An 18,078-nucleotide genomic window follows, 5' to 3' on the forward strand; every position below is an offset into this window, starting at 1 on the left:
CTCTGCACGGTGCGGTGCAGCCCGGCCCAGCCCCGCCCGCCTCGCGGCGCGGCCCCGCCCGCCTGACGCGCCGCCAGCGCTGGCGGGCTGGAAGTGGCGTACGTGCAAAGCGGGCCGCGAGAGTGGCACCTCCTCCTCGGCCCGACACAGCGGTGGAGGCGCGGTGGGGAGAGGCGGCGGCCGCGCCGGCCCGCGCACTGGGCTTAGAGGCCGGAGGGGAGCGGAAGCAGGCCCCCCACCGTGCCAGCCGGCTGCCCGCCGCCGCCGCTCTCTCCCCTCAGGCCGAGCCGTCGCCGCCGGGGCGGCGATGAGGCGGCGCTAGCGGCGTTAGAGGCGCAGGGAGGGCGGCGAGGGCCCCCGCGGCAACCCCGCGCCCGGCCGCCCGAAGGAGGCCGCGGGCCGGCGGAGGCGGAGGGCGGCGGGGGCCGCGGCGGAGCCGGGCGGCCATGATGCAGTGAGCGCTCCCTCCCCGCGCGGCCGGGCGGGGGCCCGCGTTAGCGCCGCTCCCGCCCGCCTCCTTACATAACCCCTCGGCGGCGGAGCGGGGCTGCGGCGGCACCACCAGCGCCATGGCTAATGACAGCGGCGGCGGCGCCGGCCAGGGCGGTGGCGAGAGCAGCAGCAGTGGCGGCGGTGGCGGCAGCAGCGGCAGTAACGGCAGTAACAGCAGCGAGCGGGACCGGCAGTACTGCGAGCTGTGCGGGAAGATGGAGAACCTGCTACGGTGCGGGCGCTGCCGCAGCTCTTTCTACTGCAGCAAGGAGCACCAGCGCCAGGACTGGAAGAAGCACAAGCTCATCTGCCGCGGCGGAGGCACAGCGGCAGCCGCAGCAGGGGGCGCTGCCGAGCCCCGCGGCGGGCATCCCCCGCCGACCCGCGCCCACAGCGCCGGGGCCACGGCGGGAGGCGGCAGCCGGGCGGGGGCCGGAGCTGCGGCGGGGAAGGGCGCAGTGTTGCCGCTGTCGGAGGCCGCCGCCGAGGCCGCCCCGCTAGCCAACAACCACGTTGCCGCCGCCGCAGCCGCCACTGGTGAGGTGGAAGTCCCGGCCGCGGCCCAGTCCCCTTCGCCCTCCGGGGAGGCGGTGCTGCTGTACCGGGACAAGTCGAACCTGTACCCGGGCGGCGTGCAGGCAGGGCCCGGCGGGGCAGCGCTGCGCCCCAATGGGCAGACGAAGTCGCTGGTGCCGCAGCGGCTGGCGCTGGAGTACATCGTGCCCTGCATGAACAAGCACGGCATCTGCGTGGTGGACGACTTCCTCGGCAAGGAGCTGGGCGGGCTGGTGGCCGAGGAGGTGCGGGCGCTGCACCACACCGGCCGCTTCACCGACGGGCAGCTCGTCAGCCAGAAGAGCGACTCCTCCAAGGACATCCGCGGCGACAAGATCACCTGGGTGGAGGGCAAGGAGCCGGGCTGCCAGGCCATCCGGCTCCTCATGAACAGCATGGACGATCTCATCCGACACTGCAACGGCAAGCTGGGCAACTACAAAATCAACGGCAGGACGAAAGTGAGTGCGGGACTGCCCGTGTGGCCCCCGCAGCCGCGGGGGCGAGGACGGGGGGAGCGGAACCGGCGGTTCCCCGGGCAGGGGGGGTGTGCGCGCACGTGTGCGCCTGTCCGTGGGTGTGCGTGCGGGTGCGCACGTCCAGTGGTGCGGGTGTGTGTGTGCGGGTGCGTCCGGAGCCGCCCCCCGGCCGTGGCGGGACCTTCCGGGGGCTGTTGTTCGGGGACCGTCTGCGCTCGACCCAGGAGGTGTGACAGGGCTCGCTTGTCTCTTCGCTCTTCCAGAGCGGGGTGTGTGTGTTTTAAGTCCGGGCTCAGAATGGGGCCTGCCGGGTGCTGGCCTTAAACATGTAGGGAGGAAACCCGCTGCGGTGAACTGTTGTCTCAAAAGCCCGATACATCGCCGGCGACCCTGTCAACCAGGGAGCCCTCGTGCGAGCCCCTGCAGTGGGTGCCGCGGTAGCCAGCGGAGCCACCGGTGTGAGAAGCTGGGGGGCTTCTGGCAGAGAGGCTTATTTTTTACTATCATGTAGTCTGTTTTCTGCGAAAAAAATCGTAGTCTTTAGATGTATTTTGGGACCAGAGAACTGAATCAGAAATCTCCCATCGTATTACCCTAACTTGAAGGTCCCTTCCAGTCCTTTAAATAAAGCCCACGCCCTTGGTGAAGGACTAGCAATGAATATTCATCAGCGTCTTTTCAGTTAAATAAAAAAAGGGGGGGGGGGGAAAGCCCCTTCACAATTTGCTACCTCTGTTAAAACATAAGGAAGCTAGTGAATTAGTAGGAACCAGCCCGCAGTGGTGGTTACACTGTCACAGACAGGCTGTTGTTGCTGCAGCTGCAGAGTCTCAGCTGGTAGGAAGCTGCGGGAGGGAGGAGGGGAGAAACTGAGAGGCAGAAAACAGCCTTGGATTTGTTTGAGGCACGGGAAACTCCCGTGATAAAGACAAGTGGGTGCGAGTTTTTTCTTTTTTTTCTTTTTTCCTTTTTTTTTTTTTTTTTTTGTCAAATGTGGTCTTTGTGTACCTTTAGTTGAACTCAAACTTTTTAACGGAAACGTGGTCTACACTCCTCCTAGATCCCTGGTACCTTGGACTTTACTAAGCCAACCTGTCTTTGAGACAGTCCTAAAGCCAAGGCCCCAGTGCTTCAAACTGGCCCTCTAAAAATACCAGTGGCTTTGGTGGGTTCAGTTTATGCAGCAATAAGGAATACTGTTTCTGGTTTTATGTGTAGTTGTATGTGCTAGGGCTTTAGAAAAGGACTTTTGGAATTGTAATCCTGAATCATGCGATTCCTGGACTACAGTCTTACGTTTCTAAGTAGTAAGATACTGATACTTCTGCCAACTGTGAAAGGCAGAAAAATCAGTCTGTTAATGCTGCACACTTCTGTGGAGCAGCAGCCACACAGGGTTGTTTAGCCCCACTTTTCTGTCACTGCTGAAATATGAAAACTGTCAGTCACTCTCACAGATACCACCCTGAGTTGAATAAACAGCAGTCGGTGAGAAGAGATTGACAGGTCAGTAGAAGGGTTTGATATGTTGGAATGTGGGGTTTGTCAGTGTTTGGGAATGGCAGAGATAGTGATACGGCTTTCACCTGTCTTATGCCTTCGGATAACGCACCTTTCCTCTGCCGTTAATACCACAGTAAGTTGAATTGAAGGGCTGTTGGTGAGGGAGCAGTCCATCAGTGGTAACTTCCGTACATCTCTGCAGGGCTTCTGGCTGTTTAGAGGAGGGAAAGGGGGATGTAGAATAAACAGAGACACCTCTTGGTTATCTGAAATAATTTTTAACTCACTTCTTACCCCTGATTTTTCTGAATCAAAGTTTGAATGATTGCTGCTGGAATCCCAGCATACTTTTTATTCTTGGCAGTATATATGGGTGTACAGTAGAGATACTGTGGTAGCTGCAACAGGTTACTCTCATCTTTTAGTGCACCTTGCATGGTGACAGCTGCTTAGATGATTTAGTCAAATACAGTCTGATTTCAAATCTTGGTGGGTATGTTGGATTTGCATTCACAGCAAAGACTTTTTAAAAAACATGTAATGTTTTATTCTTACTGGTTTTGTTTCAAGTAAGAGGACCAAAACGCATGGAAATTTAGGACAGGTTGACCGACTGAGCTCTTACAGAATAACTTTACTACTCCTGTGTGCATATGTTGCAGTGCTGTGGTTTGCATAGTTGGTGTGTGGAGAAGTTAGGGTACCATTTTACTGAAGGTGCTAAATAAACCAATTTGCAGTGTCACTGGAGGTTTGTAATTCCCCAGCATCTGAACCAGCAAAAGAATTCCAGCCCTTGGGGATTCCCCTGTGCTCCCTAAAATACTACCAATGTATGCTAGCTGCACAAGGTGGTGGGTTGGCACAGTATTAAATGACTGCAGTTTGGTATGGCACCTCATGCAGCTGGGGACCTGCTAGAATTGGGCTTTGCTCATAAATATGTCAGTGATGTAGCTGTGCTAAGGAGATCTGGGGTGGTGACATCTAGGAGTCTGTTCCCTTAAAAAATCATTTAGTGAGAAATCAGATGTGCAGTGTTGTAACTGTGAGGAGAAGGGGATTTTCTTTTCACAATCCTAAGAGCATATTCTTTTGTTCTTTGTTTTTTAAGCCTAACTTTAATGTTCTTTTATTAGACCTTCTCCTGGGTTCAGCTTAAACCATGACAGACCTTTAAATAAAAAAAAAAACAAAAAAAAAAACCCAAACCACTTGTAGCCAGTTATTTAAAATGTTGTTGGATTCACTGCAGTGTTGTCTTAGAAAACCGGCTTTGTTTTGGAAGGTTGTGCGAGTGTTGGCATTATGTCACAGGAGTCACAGGAGCTCTTATTGAATCTTTAACCTTTACCAGATCTAGTTCAAGCTCTGTAAACAAGCATATCCTATAAGAGGGAATGAATCATAAGTCCGCTCCACAGTGTGCTGAAATTCCTACCCTCTTTCTATTACTGAGTCTTCAAAAATGTTTTGCTAACTACACATACCTACAAAATCAGATTTATTCTCTGTGCTTTAACTAGAAGCTGGGTACCTTTATAGAAATGAATAGATTATCGATGAAAGGTTTTAATGATGCTGTTGATCAAGGCTAATTGTTTTTGGTGTTGCAGAAAAACAGTTGTAGATAAAATTGAAGAGATGATACCTAGATTATCGTTTAATTCATTTAAGGCTAACCTTGTACACTTGGTGGTGGTGTTGGCATTGAATTTGCCATCACTTCTGCAAAGTGTCTAGAAGCAGTACATATAAAGGTGATGTATACCCTGCATCTCCTAGCCTGTAAAACTATTAGGGAAAAAGTACATTGTTTAAATTGAATCCGTTTTAAACTGATTTCCATTCAATAGGACTGGTCTCTTAAGGTAAATGACATGAAATAAGGTAAGAGCTTAAGTCTGAGAAACCTGAGATTTTACATTTGAAAGTCCCTGGGTTTTCTCTAGACTAACTGGGCTACTTAGAACCAATCTACTTCAGTTGATGTGGCTCTGCTTAGACCTGACTGGTAGATTACTCTCCACCCTGAAAGGTGTCTATATCACAGTAAATACAAACCAGCCACAGACCTGTGAGGTCTCTGGACAGTACAGCAGCAGGTATAAGAGAATGGCTAACTATTTACTCATCTCAGAAGTCTTGACTTACTGCATTCCTTTTGTTCTCCTAGTCTCTTTCTTTCCAGACGCTGCTTCCTTCTTCTCTCTAGCAGATGGTGACACATACTTGCATACATGAGATGTAGTGTCTTTTTTCTACTTCCTGTTATTTTCTAGGTTTTTCTTCTTCAGTCTCTTCCCGAAACAGTATTTTCTTTTTTTAACTTTCCCTTATCAGTTACCAAACTTGTATGTGCATGTATGTGCACGTATTTGTTTCCTGCCTGTCTTGTATTAGATAGCCAGTGGAGGTATAAACCTGCTCATCAAAGTCAGGGAATGAAATCCTGAATTTCACCCAGATGAGTTTTTTTTTCCTACTTCCCCACACAGAGGATGAGGAGGGGTCAAGGGAGGGGGCAGCTTCAAGATTTTTTTGCTAGGTTTCTCTTTCCCCGGTTGTGAACCCTGACAATCATTTAAAACTTCCTATAAATCTGAAGTTTGCATCTTTTACTACTATTGCAGTAATACTGGGACATCCCAGTCATGGGTTCCTAATAATCACTGTATAAATGGACATCTGATCTTATCAACGGTTCCTGCTTCTGCTCCCATCACACCCAGCACCGCCCATCTTCTAACCCTACTCTGTGCCATTTAGTAGTAGGAGATTGAATAGAGGTTTTGACAGTCCCTGTTACATCCCTTCATGTTTTGCTTTGTTCTCACTTTCTGTAACCAGCGGGAAGACTTGCAGTTCAAATTGCTGCATTTTAATGCTCTCCTGTCTCTACCAGTAGGCCAGTGGCACCCACTGCTGAGCCACCAGTGGCTGAAAAATTTGCTTTGTTAGCTACACATTGTGTAAGCCTGCTTTCCTGCTTTTTCTTGGAGTCGTTCAATTACTCAATTGCTCCTCTCTTACTCGTTCCCCGCCTCCAGTCTCAAAATAAACTGACCTGATCATAAGTACTTTAACTGCTGCTTATAATTCCCTGGATGCTCATCAGTTTGCAGCATGATGCTTGTGCTAGAGCATCCTGGAGTTTTCTGAAGACCTGAGGGCTCTGAATTCTGACTAGTATGAGGCACTGACTAGTGCCTCCTTCAGAGTTGATAATACTCCTTTAGAAAATCTTGTATAGGAGTGAGTGGACTTCTCATACCCTGCTGTTAGCTTTTCTATAAACTGGAAAGAAGAGGTACTCTGCTCAGGCCATCTGTTTATGTTGGTGCTTTCCTACAAACTAGCTGGATTAATGTTTGTTACCAAGGAAAGAGAAATACCTAAGGAGCAGTAATCAGCTGGTAGAGCTGAAGATGTCAGCAGCCATGTAGCGCTCACTGAGAGGGGGCAGAAGGAACATGGGAGGGGGATAGATTAAATCTGAGCTTCGCAGATGCTGTTTAAAATAGTACATAGGAGACTCGAGCAAGACTTCTGGATGTTCTTTCCACTCTATCTTATTCTGCAAAATACAACCATGAGTGTGTGTGACAATAAGACAAATGAAAATAAGAAGTGGAGAATAAGTGCTCAGCAAGTGGGCAGGTACTGAAAAGTGATGATGATGGCAAAACATGGTAAAAGGAAAGGGAGCACAGAGAGAGGTGCAGGGCTCTGCTGCAGCTTGTGTGGGTCCCACTCTGATCACAGGCCGCAAGAGCTATGACTGTGGGTATGAGCTGAGGAATGTCTGTAGCGAGTAATTTCCCTTCAGTTTGCTTGTGGCATGCTTGGTTACAGGGATCCTTCTGTATCATTCTGGGGGTTTATTTCACTATCATGCCTTGAATTTATTTCTTGGTAGAAAACTGCCTGATGTAATTGGTTCATAATGGATGATTGTATGGGTTTGAATTTATCACTAAGCTGTGGGAAGTGTAGTTGGGTCTCTCTCTCTCTCCCAGTACTCACTTGAGTTGCTTGACCTTCATATAGAATATGACCAATGCTCATCTTTATCAATTCTTTTCCCAACAGTGATGTTTCTGTTGGTGATGTTCTTGACAAGTGTGCTGCTCAGCGGAGGATTGTATGGTGATTCATGAGTACTGAGGAGCCTGCAGTTCTTGTATCCCTGTTGGGGTAGAGCCCTGACATGTGATGAGCACAGTTTCATTTGTTGTTCTTCATGTACAAGCATTCTGGGTCCCAAATGGATCCCAATTGGGTTCTCCTACCAGAGAAAATGACAAAGATATGCTAGTTTCTGAGGGGCAACTCTGGTGGTTTTAATGTTGAAGTGTGATAGGAATACAGCATGTCTGAGGATGGAGAGCTCTACCTGTGACCTCTGTCTTAGGCTGAAGTTCAGTGAATGCTTTCGGCTGGCGCTGCTGGAGAAGTAGTCACTCTTCTTTGCCAGCACAAGTATTTACATGGCCATCCTGTGAACTGGTTTGGGGAACTGATCCATCTGAAAAATAAACTGGCAAAAGAAGTGCTCCTGGTTCAGTGTTCGGATGTTTGTGCTGGCATAGGGGACTGGCAGATGGTGAGACTTTCTTTCAGCAGCAATGTAAATTTATGCCAGCTTAAAGCGTTTGCCAAAGTACAGCCTTAGTTTAACATTCAGGGACTGATTATCCTAAAATTTGCCCATGAAAATTCAAACACAGTCTAAGAAATCTTTGCTCGCTTTCTTAACCTTTCTCCATTCTTGCATGTTCAGTGTGAGACTCAATTCTTGCCATCAGAAATACAGTCTTCCATCCTCCAAGGATCTTCCTTGGGGCAGTTTTATACAGCAGCTTTCCTGGTCTACCCACCATGTGATCCCTTGTAGCATGGCACAAGGAGAAAAGTATCTTCTACAAAGGAAAACCTACTTTTTTTCCTTAACCCATCTCTACTAGCTCCCACCCTCCAGCTACTAGCTAGATTTCTTAGGTTTGTTCGTTGTCCCTATCCATTATTGTGGAACTTTATTAGCACCAAAGACATTCTTCATTTCTCTAATTCAGGATGAGGCTGGACTGGCATTGCCTGTGATGAACGCACTGCTGCAGCTTGCTTTTGTTTGCTGCTGGCTGCCACTGGTAAGGAAGGTTGCTGCTCAGCCGCATCCCCTTGTGCCAGGTCCAGCACTCCTTCTGCTTCTGGGGCTCTGTCTGAAATGGGCAGTTTCAGTCTATTTCACTTCTTTGGTTCTGTTCCCTGGGGCATTATGATAGCTCTGTGAAATTCTGTGTTGGTTTCTTGCTTGCTTTTTCCCAGTCATTTTTGATGGGCAGCTGCAGTTAGTTTTTGAGTTGTTGCTGTTCTGGAGATTAGGAACCCTTGTCCTTGTGGTTTGCGCACATCAGTGATTTCAGTATGCTGTGGGTAATTATTTCATTTTTTCCAGTCAGTGGTATCAAAGATTTTCTAACCATGTTGCTGCTTTGATGTGCTATGTTGTCTCTTCTGCTCAGAATGGGCTCGATTCAACAGTGCCCAACAACCATAGCTGTACAGCATCAGAGGAAGAGCTGTCTTCCCTTGCTGGTGGCCTCTTGAACTGAAATTCCTTGGAAGTGATGTCCTGCCAAGTCATAGGACTGTCTGAGTAGCAGTTCTCAAATCTCTAGTTTGGTTTTTATCACTAACCTTAACTGGGTGTTTGAGAGATGTTTTCCCTTTTTCTAGATGATGCTTAATTTCTGAATAGGTTCTGCCAACTATTTCCTGCAAATAAATGAGCAGTGTATTACTCTCTTTTGTGTTAGTTACCTGCTATCACAGTGTTTGTAATTCAGTCCTGGTTATCTGACAGCTTTTGGCTTGAGCAGGCTTGGTTGCTATTGGAATTTTGCAGAATGCTGTCTTTGTAGTTGCCTACTACATTGTCCTGTGAGTGCAAGTATGTATGTATGTACCTGTAGGTATGTACATAGTATACTTGCAGCAAGTAATCTACGTTTAACCTCATGGCTTAGATGAAGGCTTTCTCCTGCAGCAGAAAGGAAACTTGTTATAAAACGTGAACAGATACTCTGTATAGAGCAGAAATTTCTTCTTGCCCATCTGGAGACTAAACAGGTTTTCATGAAGTTCCTTGGAGAGTTCTTGTACAAAGACAGCACTTTTTTCAGCTCAAAATTCAGCGTGGGACTGTTGCGCCTGAGTTGGTTGGATGATTCTTCAGTGGAATGCCTGTGGGGCTCCCTGTCTCTTGTGCTGTTGTATTTTGTTTCTTTACAGTAAGGGAGTGACTGTGGACAATCCAAGGACTGTGCATATAAACTTACTCTGGATCTGTCAATACAAGATCTTCTAATCACTGGCATGTTCCTTACACTCCACCAAGGAAATAATATTTTGAAAGTGGCATTTTCAGTGAACAAAGCAGTAAAGTTATTTCACTTTGCAGCTACTATTGAATGAAGTGTTTGTTATTTATGATACCATTTTTGTCTTCCGCATTTGCAACTTACTATATAAACCTGTCAAAAGTAGGACTAACACCTGGTCTTTGTGGCCTTTTCAAAAAGCCACTTGGTGTTCATTAAATCCTTGTAAACTTCCAGTTTCTGAAAACTGTTGGTTAACAATGGTTAACAACAGCTCATCAAGCATATTTTCAGTGCAGGCCTGTGCCAGAATTAGCTTGTAAGTGGCAGTCATAAGCTTCAGGTCGAAAGCGAATTCACTCCCTGTTCCAGGACAGTATCTCTCAAAAACAGAGCAATGCTTTTATGCATGTAACAGCTGCTTGCACTTGAAGACTTACTTGTTCTTTGGTATTTAGCTTAAAACTACTCAAGATTATTTTTGTTAGCATATAATGTTAGAAGTAGGAATTGGGTAGAAATGTGTGTGCCTGCACGTCTATATGGATGTTGTGTGTGAAGATAAGGCAGTTATGTTTACGTTGCATGCATAGTGCTGCAACAAAGAGATGAAGGCTGTACCTGTAAAGCAGTTGATCAGGCCTAACAAAATATACTATTTTATACCTAATTTTACACATTAATTTAGGGTCAGACCAACTCAGAGCGCGTAGTTTGACCATGAAGGCATTCTGGACTGTACGAATGATGTGTGACTTCGAGGAAATGCTGCTCTGTGGCCCCAGCATGCCACTCTGAGAACAGAGTGTGGGACTGCTTTGCCTTGTTTCAGCAAAAACAAGCATTATGTTGAAAATGATACAAAGGTGAACACAGTGAGGGAGTTCAGGAAGTTGTTGTCCCTTTTGGTTCTAATGGGGTGGAGAAATTGTTGCATTGGTTGTCAGATGACTGTGAGAAGTTTTAAAATGCAATAAATCATTGAAGACATGAGGAGTTTATACGTACTTGCCTTTTTTTGTTTTGTTTATTTTTGGTCTGTTTTTTGTTTTGTTTTAATGTAAAGGTATTTTAAATCTGTTTACTGCAAGAGCTTGTACTGTTGATTGGCATCACTTTGTTTTGTTGATGGCTCAAAATTCTGGGTGAAGTAGCAGAGGCTGTAGGTTTCTCTGCTGGGCATGATCTTGCTGTGGCTTGCTGACCTTCTGGCATGCCATGGTCTGTTATCTTCCTGCTTGCGTAGTTTGTTCAGCAGGCTGCAGCTATATGGTTAGAACAGTCCTAAAGTTACTAGTCAAATTAAACAAAAAAGTTACAATAATAGGCTAACCTGACTGTTGTGATAATGTAGAATTTAAATTGCTGTGGGGCAGAACCTTGGTCCATACTAATTTTGTGGCAGAAATCCTTATATGTTTAAGTTCCTGCACTGTGACAGAGTCCAGGGATGCAGCATGTGAAAGGTTTCCAAAGCAGTTTATAGATGGTTATTAATATATCTTTCTTGCTCTTTGTCCTGTTCAAGCAGCTCACCCTCACTGTGGGCACCAAGCTTCCTCAACAGCTTCTGCTGTATTCAGACAGCGTGTGGTCTGTGCTTGGCTGAAGGCATCGGGCCCTTCTAGTTCCAGCAGTTGCTGCATTGTTGTTCAGGCAGCTGGCACGCAGCCTTGTTGCTGTGAGAAAGGAAGCTGTGGCCAGTTGATAAAGGCCTCTTAAACTGACTCTTTTTCAGCTGGCATATTGTATGATGCCCAGTGAAATAGACATTGGCTAATCATGCTTCTGGCTTAAGCTTATTTGTGTCTCCTTTAGCCCTGATATGACAGAGCATCAGTCAGTCAGTAGCACTCTTCATGATAGTGGATTTTTTTTTCAGGTCATACGGGGAGAGGCTGAGAGAGCTGGGGCTATTTATGCTGGAGAGGAGAAGGCACAGGGGGACTGTACCAGTGTGTACAGATACCTGGTGGGGGAGTCATGAAGGGGAAGTCAGGCTCTTCTCAGCAGTGTCCAGGGATGAAGCAGTGGGCACCCTGAAATGCAAGAAACACCATTTAAACTTAAGAAATGCTTTTTCCACTGTGAAGGAAAATGGAGAAGCAGGTTTTCAGGGAGGTTGTGGAGTCTCCATCTTGGAGATCTTTGAAACCCAGTCCCTGGTCACCCAATGTGCTCTGAGCAAGGGGCTGGACTACATGTCCAGAGGTGCCTGCCATCCTCATCCCTCCTATGGAGAAAACAAACACTCCAGTTTGGAGTGGAGGAGATACAAAACAAGCCAATTTTTGTAGTTATCAAAATTCTTGTTTTTCCAGTAATGGTACAGTCAATAGAAAGTCCTGCTTATTGCATCTCTGAGTGAAGTGACGAGAAGCCCGCCTTCCTACTAGTGGTTGGTTGTTTCTCAAAGCAAGGTTGTGGTCAGATATGTAATAGTTTGAAATAGTTGGATCTCTCTTGTTCATCCAGGTGGTCGCTTGTACTATATAGTCTGTGCTGCTGCCTTTTCATTGTTTTCTCCTATGTTGCCTGTTTTACAGTTCCTATGTGCATATGTCCATTATGGAGACCTGTCCTAGGATAGTTTGCTGATTTGAAGCATGTGCACACTTCACAAGACTGATCTAAGCAAAAGTTTAAGAAATTAAAATCAATTAAAATTAAAATTACTGGGGGCTGAGTCATACTTTCTCTCCAAAATTATTTTAAAGTTACGTATGATTTTGGGACCTCTTCTATAGTGAAAAGGCAGAGTGCACCAGGGATAGCTATCCTTTCTTTGCTAGACAGAGAGGAAAGTGTCAGAAGAAAACCCACAAAAAGTGCTTTGCTTTAATATTTGTCATACTTTTTTTTACATTATATAGCAAATTTTGTAACAAGCATCTACATAAGATTATTTTCAGACATTCTAATTTTACTTAAGAAAAATGTCACCTGCTTAACATTAAAAAGTTTCAAAGAAATGTGAGGAGGGAACCTTTGGACAGGTGAGAATCAAGCTTGTATGTTTTGTCAGACTCTTGTATAAATCAAAAGCCTGCAGCTCTCAAGTTACACTCCTTGCCCCCTGTTTATCTTCTAGCCATTTTCTTTCATCTGTATTCCCCACATGTCGTTGCTACTCTTGCCCGCTTTTCTCCTGCCTGTGCTCCCCTGGCGACCTCAGTCTGCAGTAGTGAGCTCCTTTGCCCACCACTTCAGGTTGAGAAGGGAAAAGAGGGAAGGAGGAAGCAGCACCAGGTGCCCCCGCAAGGGTGCAGAGGGTTAGGCTTGCCTCAGTTGCTGCTCTCTGACAGGTATTCAGCAGCTGCAGGCAACCTGTTGAGCTCTCCTCTGCGAGTACTGCATTTGAAAGATAAGAGCTGCCTGCCTCTCTGGAGATGCCAGTTTGACCATCTGTGACCTGTATCTAGTCACAAATTGAAGCCAGATAGAGTTGTGCTCATCTGAAGTGACCTTCTGTATGAACTGGATGCCAGACCATCCTTGAATTATACGTTATAAAGCTGTGCTTTTTTTGAAAAGTACCCAGTCTTACTATAAAAACAAAATGCAAATAAAAATGCAGTGATAACAAAGTACAAACCAGCTGTAACATGTTCCAGTGCGGGTGACCAGCTTTGCTCAGAACTTAGGCCATTTTTGCACTCTTGATTAATTAGTTTCAGTTTTTATCAAGTTGCCTTCTTATGTTTGCTAGACAGTTTTCCTTATCAGTCATCTCTGTTTCACATAAGTATTTATCTGTTTCAGTAATTGGTGTATATATCAAGCTTTGAAATTTGTATAAACTGATGCTGTTATATACCATCTACTTTCTGTTAAGTTCAAGAACTGTCTCAATCAGAGCTTGCATCTGGACCATTGCTTGTAATACACACAGATGGATGGACATAGTTGCCATTAATTTATGTAATCTTGTTTTAAAAGCAGTTTGTACTTTTGGCCTCTGCAATATCCTGTAACAATGAGTCCTGCAGTTTGATTAGATGGAAAAGGAACTTCCTTTTGTTTAAAACCTACTGCCTGGTGATTTCAGTGTCTCCTGGACTCTGTATTGTGAAAACTAATTTCCTGGTAGCTTCACTTTTTATGGTTTAAAAGTCTGCCGTTTGCTTCCATACATTTTTCATTTGATATTCTTTCCCTCCTAAACTGAAAGATTGTAGTCTTTTTAGTGTCTCTTCGGATGGGTACTGTTCCACATTTCTGGTCATTCCTGCTGCCCTTCTGTGCAGCTTTTCTGTTTCTGCTAATCCCTCTTCAAGGTACCAGAAGCACAGGATTTAAAGTAGAAGTACATAATGAATTTGTATGCTGGCATAGTGATGTACTCTGTGTTGCCTTTCCCTGCCTAGTGATTTATAACAGTTTAGTTGCCTCTGCTGAGATAATGGTCTTAGGAGAATGACCTGTACTTAGTGCATTTATTTTCTAAGTGATGCTATCCAGTTTAGAGGACATCACTGTATAAGAAGGCTTTTTTTCTGTTCCAGATGGTATTCCTTTGCACTTAATCTTTCCTGAATTTCACCTGCCGTTTCACTGACCAGGCACTTGGCATTGTTTAAGTCTTCTGTGCACTTTTCTGCACCTTTATACATCCTAGTCAGGGGTAGGATGGGTTATGCACCATACTTCAGTATTGCATGTAAACACTGACCCTCTTATGCTCACCCGCTTTTCCCAGGTCACAGAGGAAGAGTACAGGTCCTGTGGGGACCCTGCTGGTAACTCCATTTTTCACTGAAAGTAGATTAGTTTGCTGTAGTGAAATTTACTGCAATTTACTGTTTTATTGCTCTTTGCTGTGCCCTTTCCAGTACGTTAGAATGCCTTGGAAGTAAGATCTGTGCTTAAAATGCTTTACACTTAAACATTTCTAATTTTTGCATTAAAAATAATGCTTTGAGAACATTTTTATTGAATCTCCATTATAGCTTGGAGAAAATGACATGCAGTGACTCCCGAAGGCCTCCTAACACCTGGCAAAGACTCAAGAACAACACAGGAGTTCCTAGTCTGGAGTCCTGACTTTGTCATTTTCCTTAGTGAAAATAGAAAATGGGAGTGGTCTCTCTCTTGAGCCAAAGGCTATGCCACAGTTATATTGTAAGCTATATAGGTAATAAGATAAACGTATTATTTTTGCCTGTTTAGTCGTGTAACTTTGTAAAGAGCCTTGTAAACATGGAAAGTAATATTCCTCTGCAGAACAAGAAATGTAGATTAAGGTACTGTCAACTAGCTTTATGTTTAGCTTTCTCACACAGCAACATGACTGTTGCGGGGGTGTTGTTTCTGACTTAGCCTTTTACTCTTTCTGTACTTGCATCCTGCTACTTGGAAGGTACACACCCATTGAAAGACAAAGCAAGTAACAAATGATCTTTCCTCGCCATTGAGGCTTCGGCTTCCACAGTTCAGCTAGTAACAGCTCCATAGTAAAGCCCCGGAGAAAACTGCCTTTGAGTGAAATTGTTTTTCCTTCCCCACCCCCGTTTGGGTACAGCTTCCTAGAGGGAATGATGGAATTCTGCAGTGGCTCAGTGGGGAACAGAATTTACCAATGAGGGGAAGATGGAGTGCCTTTGAGATTTCCCCTTCGAAAAATCTTTTACACAGTTTTTCATCATCAGGCCTTCATTTGGCAGTAAAGGTTATCTTGGCTTGGGAAGCCTTAATTAACGGTGCCTTTACAGAGGAATTAAATTCTTGTTTTCTGGAATACCTTTCAGTCATCTTATTGGTAGCTGCATAGCACTGCTTGTATTGATCCTGGAAATAAAATATATTATGGCCTTTTTACAGGCACTTTAGGGTCTCTGTGTGTGCCAGGCTGGAGCACCAGTCAATACGCTTGAAAGCAGAGATGCCATTCAGAGACATAGAGACAGTTAGCTTCTTTCAGGGCCACTCCATGTGAACATTTTATCTGGGAGACAGATGAGGTGAGCAGCCTTCTGTGCCCAGTGGGTGGATATGAGCAGGATGGTACTGTGTTGTACACAGAGCGGTGCCTTTTTTCTTTCCAGTGGCAATTCTGTGTGCTGAGAGTAGCCTCCGCTGTCTGAGATGTTTTGTCCTGCGGTTGATTAAGGGACTGGAGGACACAGAAAAGCAATTATAGCTGAGGCCTGATGGGGTATCTTAGTCATTAGTGCTTGCAGCTTGATTTCATGGGGTTAGCAGCAGGGCAGTCACAATTAAAGCCCATGCTGTGGAACTTGTTCCCTTCATTATCACAGCACATGGTTGACAAGCGCCTCTGCTGTCCACTGGTCCTTACCTGCACCTCCTTTTCCTTGCTCTTCAGCCTTTCTCTGGCTTCAAAATTGGTTTTCCTCTTCAGCTGCGCATCTCAAACTGTAACATCCTTAGTGTAAAGATACAGGGCTATCTACTATACGTAGTAGAAGTTAGTAAATCAGTTGACTGCCCACAGTTAACTTCCTGATATGCTGTCTCCAGAAACTATTATCGACTGTTAGTATACAGTAATAGGCACATGTTTTAGAAGATCTGTCATTTATTTTGGTAATGATGTAGAAATTTAGTTTTAGAATATGTCTATGGCTGAAAAATATATTTCTGCCAGCCCTGGAATCTGAGGTGATTGCCTGTCATTGATTTTTTTTGTATAGAAATCTGGAATCTCATATTTTGCAGAATTGATTGTTGTTCCACTTGTTCCTTCATTCTCAAGGTACTCAGCATTATTTTCCGCCTTTTGGTAATGCAGACTTTTGTCAGTGCTGTTATTCCTTTTGGGGTCTGCGTCTTATCTTCCTTTCGTTTCATTATACATCATCTGTCTATCAGTAATTTCCACTGCTGTTGTTTAAGATGATGATGAGCTCGTATCCTTGAGTTGTTTCAGGGAGTTTGCAGACTAAGGCACAGGTTCAGTTTTTCATCTGTTATTTCCCCCCTCCCCCTTTTCTTTTGTCACAACTTAAAGATGGCACCAGGCTTTGAAAAATGAAACTTTGGAAAATAAATCTCCATGAAGGTTGTATAAATATGTCCTGCGGAACACTCCTTACGGTCTGACATGACTCCTCTGATCTATGCTACTACTGCTAATCCCTGCAGTCTCTCTCCAGTGAGTATGATAGATTGTAAAGCCTTACCTGTCCATTGATTTACCAGAAAAATTCCTGCTGACTTGATTTTTGAGGACATACAGGAAAATTTTTCTACAGGAACATGAGAGAATGAGGTGTGCGTGTCCTGTCTTGAAATACATCATTTCTGGGTGGGGTGTGTGCTTCCTTTTGTCACTAAAGACAGTGCTTTTATGAAGGTTTAAGGGTATGTAATCAGTAGCTGCATGCTCTCAGCTGGTGTTAGATTTCTAACTTTCTCTGAGCATCTGTGGAGACGTCCTGGTTCTGCGCTCTTCTGAATGCCTTGAAAGAGGTAAAAAAATTCAGTGAAACATTGTTTCAGGGAGATTTCCTTCTTGTTCCCATCTGATTTTGTACACTCTGCCTTTTTCTGCTTACCTTATTGCTTTGTGTCTTACCTTATTGCTTTGTGTGGAGTTTGGGTTCTGCCTCCTGATTTTTAGTGGTAAATTTGGAGTTTGAGGTTAGCATCCTACTTCTAACCATGATAGTGAGTTACAGACAGTCATAGCAATGTTGATTGACAGGAGCCTTTGCAGATTGCGTAAGTGGGTTTTTTAGTAGTTCACAGAAAAGGGGCCGTCTCTGGAGAAGCCTACTTGCCTTTTAGGAAAGGTGAATAAATTTGATGAATATATAAAATATGATTTTTATCATTGAAATAGTAGCAAGAAGGAAAGTAGGTAAGTTTTTTGCCTGGACTGCTTGTTTTTGTAGCAGTTTCCTAATGCCAAGTGTAAATGGACTTGGAGCAAACTAGATGGGGTTCCTTTAATCAGTTGATGGCTTATAATGCAGCATGCTTTATTTTTCCCAAGGCATGAGGCTGATGTGTTTTTTTCCATCATGCTGGTCTCTCGGGGCATAAGTGGTTGTGACCCATGGGGAGAGTGGGAAAAGGCTTGTTGGAGCAGCACCAAGGAGCTCTGCTCTCTGCAGTAGGTCCTAATCTAAAGATGATCTTCTTGTTGCCATGAGTTTAAATCTGTAGAGCTAGGCGAGGACAGGCAGTTTCCTCAGGTGTTTGTCACTGCCTGGAGTTAGTGTTGGGTACATTCAGATCCTTCTTGTGCTCACATGGCCATGTACTCCTAAAGCAAATACATCACATTCCTGAGCCGCTCTCCTCAGGAGTTTCACCAAGCAGCTGAATGCCTCTTTAACCTGAAATAACGTGGCTGGTTGTGCTGGGACATTCATAGAAGGGGTGGGTTTTGGAATCGCTTTCCTGACTTGCATGCCAACGTCAGCAGTCCTGCTCCTGCTGGTTTTATAGTCCTCCTTTAGCTGTGCATGGCCACTGCTGTTCCTCAAGGCTTTCCCCAAGCACTGGTGGGAGTCCAGCACAGCTGCAACACCAGTAGATTTGTATAATGCCTGTTTACGTTTGAACTTGGATACATTGGGTGATCTGGCTAAAACCAAAAAAACCCCAAGTGTTGTTTATACCATCTGAGAGAGAGGCCTTATTACAGTGTGATAGTGGGATTGTAAAGAAGGGCTTGGATGGAGGCAGTTTGTATGAAA

At 45.3% G+C, this 18,078-nt stretch overlaps 1 protein-coding gene and 1 long non-coding RNA gene across 2 annotated transcripts in view; one reads left to right on the forward strand and one right to left on the reverse strand.

Annotated features, from left to right (window-relative positions):
• LOC133278475 (uncharacterized) overlaps positions 1 to 18,078 on the reverse strand; it is a 168,317-nt gene that overhangs the window by 57,793 nt on the left and 92,446 nt on the right. The window lies entirely within an intron of this gene.
• The window catches only part of EGLN1 (egl-9 family hypoxia inducible factor 1), a 35,064-nt gene continuing 17,055 nt past the window's right edge, over positions 70 to 18,078 (forward strand). The window contains exon 1 of the mRNA XM_061471277.1: positions 70 to 1,508. Coding sequence (XP_061327261.1) covers positions 570 to 1,508 — 939 coding nt within the window. The 5' untranslated portion in view covers positions 70 to 569. The remainder of the gene's footprint in view (positions 1,509 to 18,078) is intronic.

The sequence above is a fragment of the Pezoporus flaviventris genome, unplaced genomic scaffold, assembly GCF_033815535.1.
Source record: "Pezoporus flaviventris isolate CSIRO_AGI_PZ_B2104156 unplaced genomic scaffold, CSIRO_AGI_Pfla_v1 ptg000066l, whole genome shotgun sequence".
Taxonomy (NCBI): Eukaryota; Metazoa; Chordata; class Aves; order Psittaciformes; family Psittacidae; genus Pezoporus; species Pezoporus flaviventris.